The sequence below is a fragment of the Antrostomus carolinensis genome, unplaced genomic scaffold (genome assembly GCF_000700745.2).
Source record: "Antrostomus carolinensis isolate BGI_N321 unplaced genomic scaffold, ASM70074v2 scaffold11596, whole genome shotgun sequence".
In the NCBI taxonomy this organism is placed as follows: domain Eukaryota; kingdom Metazoa; phylum Chordata; class Aves; order Caprimulgiformes; family Caprimulgidae; genus Antrostomus; species Antrostomus carolinensis.
In genome coordinates this window covers 97,496-99,153 of record NW_010321195.1, presented here as the reverse complement: position 1 = coordinate 99,153, position 1,658 = coordinate 97,496, and the positions used below count along the sequence as shown (strand labels likewise).

At 35.2% G+C, this 1,658-nt stretch overlaps 1 protein-coding gene across 1 annotated transcript in view; it reads left to right on the top strand.

The window, feature by feature from the left end:
* The window catches only part of ABCC4 (ATP binding cassette subfamily C member 4 (PEL blood group)), a 138,758-nt gene that overhangs the window by 42,459 nt on the left and 94,641 nt on the right, over positions 1–1,658 (top strand). Inside the window, exons 16-17 of the mRNA XM_029085418.1 lie at positions 712–749; positions 1,113–1,213. Coding sequence (XP_028941251.1) covers positions 712–749; positions 1,113–1,213 — 139 coding nt within the window. The remainder of the gene's footprint in view (positions 1–711; positions 750–1,112; positions 1,214–1,658) is intronic.

Genomic DNA, 1,658 nt, shown 5'->3' with positions numbered 1-1,658 from the left:
CTGAGAAAGTTTAAATTCATTTCATGGAAATGATTTGGCTCAGCTTTAAAAATTAGTCTATATATTTAGACATATTACTTCCTTTTTGCTTGTGCTTGAATTGAGTCTGTTGGAAAGATAGCTTAGCAAGATGAAATCTCTGCAGTAGACCACCCAGAACTTTAAATTCACGTGAACAGAGGTGTATTTTGAGGTAAATAACCCAGTTACAGGTTTTGTAATCACCTCTTAGCACAGAAGGAAGGCAGGAGTAGGAGTTTTTCCCTCCCTTCCTTCTGTCATCATCATGTTTCTGGTAATTATTTCCCATAAACACAAATTTCTGGACTGGTAACATCAGAAAGTTTGTTAGTCAAAACGCGTTTTGGAATATCTCTAATAGCAAATTTAGGAACTGAAAAAATGAGTTCTTCAGTGTGCAATTAATATACATTAGGAAGAGCTACTGTGTTTTGTTTGCTCAAGTGTATTGCTTTCCTTTAGTTTGCTATCATGTAAGGTAATTCAAGGTAACTTCTTTCTTTGTAGAGAGTTCTAATGCACCTTCTAATGTGCTTTGCAAATTGCTGCTGGTCTTGAAAGACTGGATGGCATACTTTCCTGAATATGCGATGTTTTCCCAGAGAACATGAAAGAATAGCAAGGAAATTTAATTTTCTAATTTTTTTTTTTCATTTTGTAAGATTGTTCTCTTTGCCTCTTTTACTCAAGGTGGCATATGTGCTGCAGGACTGGTGGCTTTCTTACTGGTAAGTTAGTGGTAATAACTGGTCAGTCATTTCTGCCTTTTCAATCAAGAGCTATTTGTCTAATAGAAATCAGTGTTGTATAGATGGTGGTGGGGGGAAACACCTGTTCTAGTAAATTTGAGACTATGCTTTATCTTTTTCTGATCTCCACTAATTTTGAATGGGGGGAAAAAAATTAAACTTTATGCTGAAGTGTAGCCTGTGATTGCTTCTACTCATGGTGTGATGCATGACAACATCAGTACATGAGTTCCTTTGAACTAAAGATTTCGACAGAGTTACATCTAGAAACAGCTAAATGTACTCATAAATATTTGCAGACTGTGATTTGATAATTGTTATCTTCTGTATGCATTTCCACAGGGCAAATCATCAAGAAAAGTTGAATGTCACAACAAATGGAAATAATGGAGCAAATGAGACTGAACATATAGACCTTAACTTTTATTTGGGAATTTATGCAGGTAATTGCACATGCACATGTGTGTATCTAAAGAACTATTTATTATCTAAACTATCATAATAAACAGTTTTGAGAGGTGCAAAGCAACAGCAATGTGGGCAAATGCGATTTCTAGCAGTAACCAAATAATGTCTTAACAGATTAGGAGCTTGAGTCTTGTTTCCTGACTGAATTAATTGGAATAAATAAAATTTAAAAATTTAACAGAAGAAAGAGGTTGAATGCAGATTCTTAATGTGCTTTGCCTGGATTTTGGAAAGTAAACTAGGAATTGAGTATTCAAAAACTCAGTCACCGTAAGGTTATGTTTATTGTCTATACTAATAGGTCATTGAGCTAAATCTTCAGTCATTATGTGGATGGGCAAGGGGGATTAGAAATGGATCTTCATTCTGTGCTGTTCCAAAACTTGGCATGGCTACATTCCTTCTGAAGTGCCATAGGGA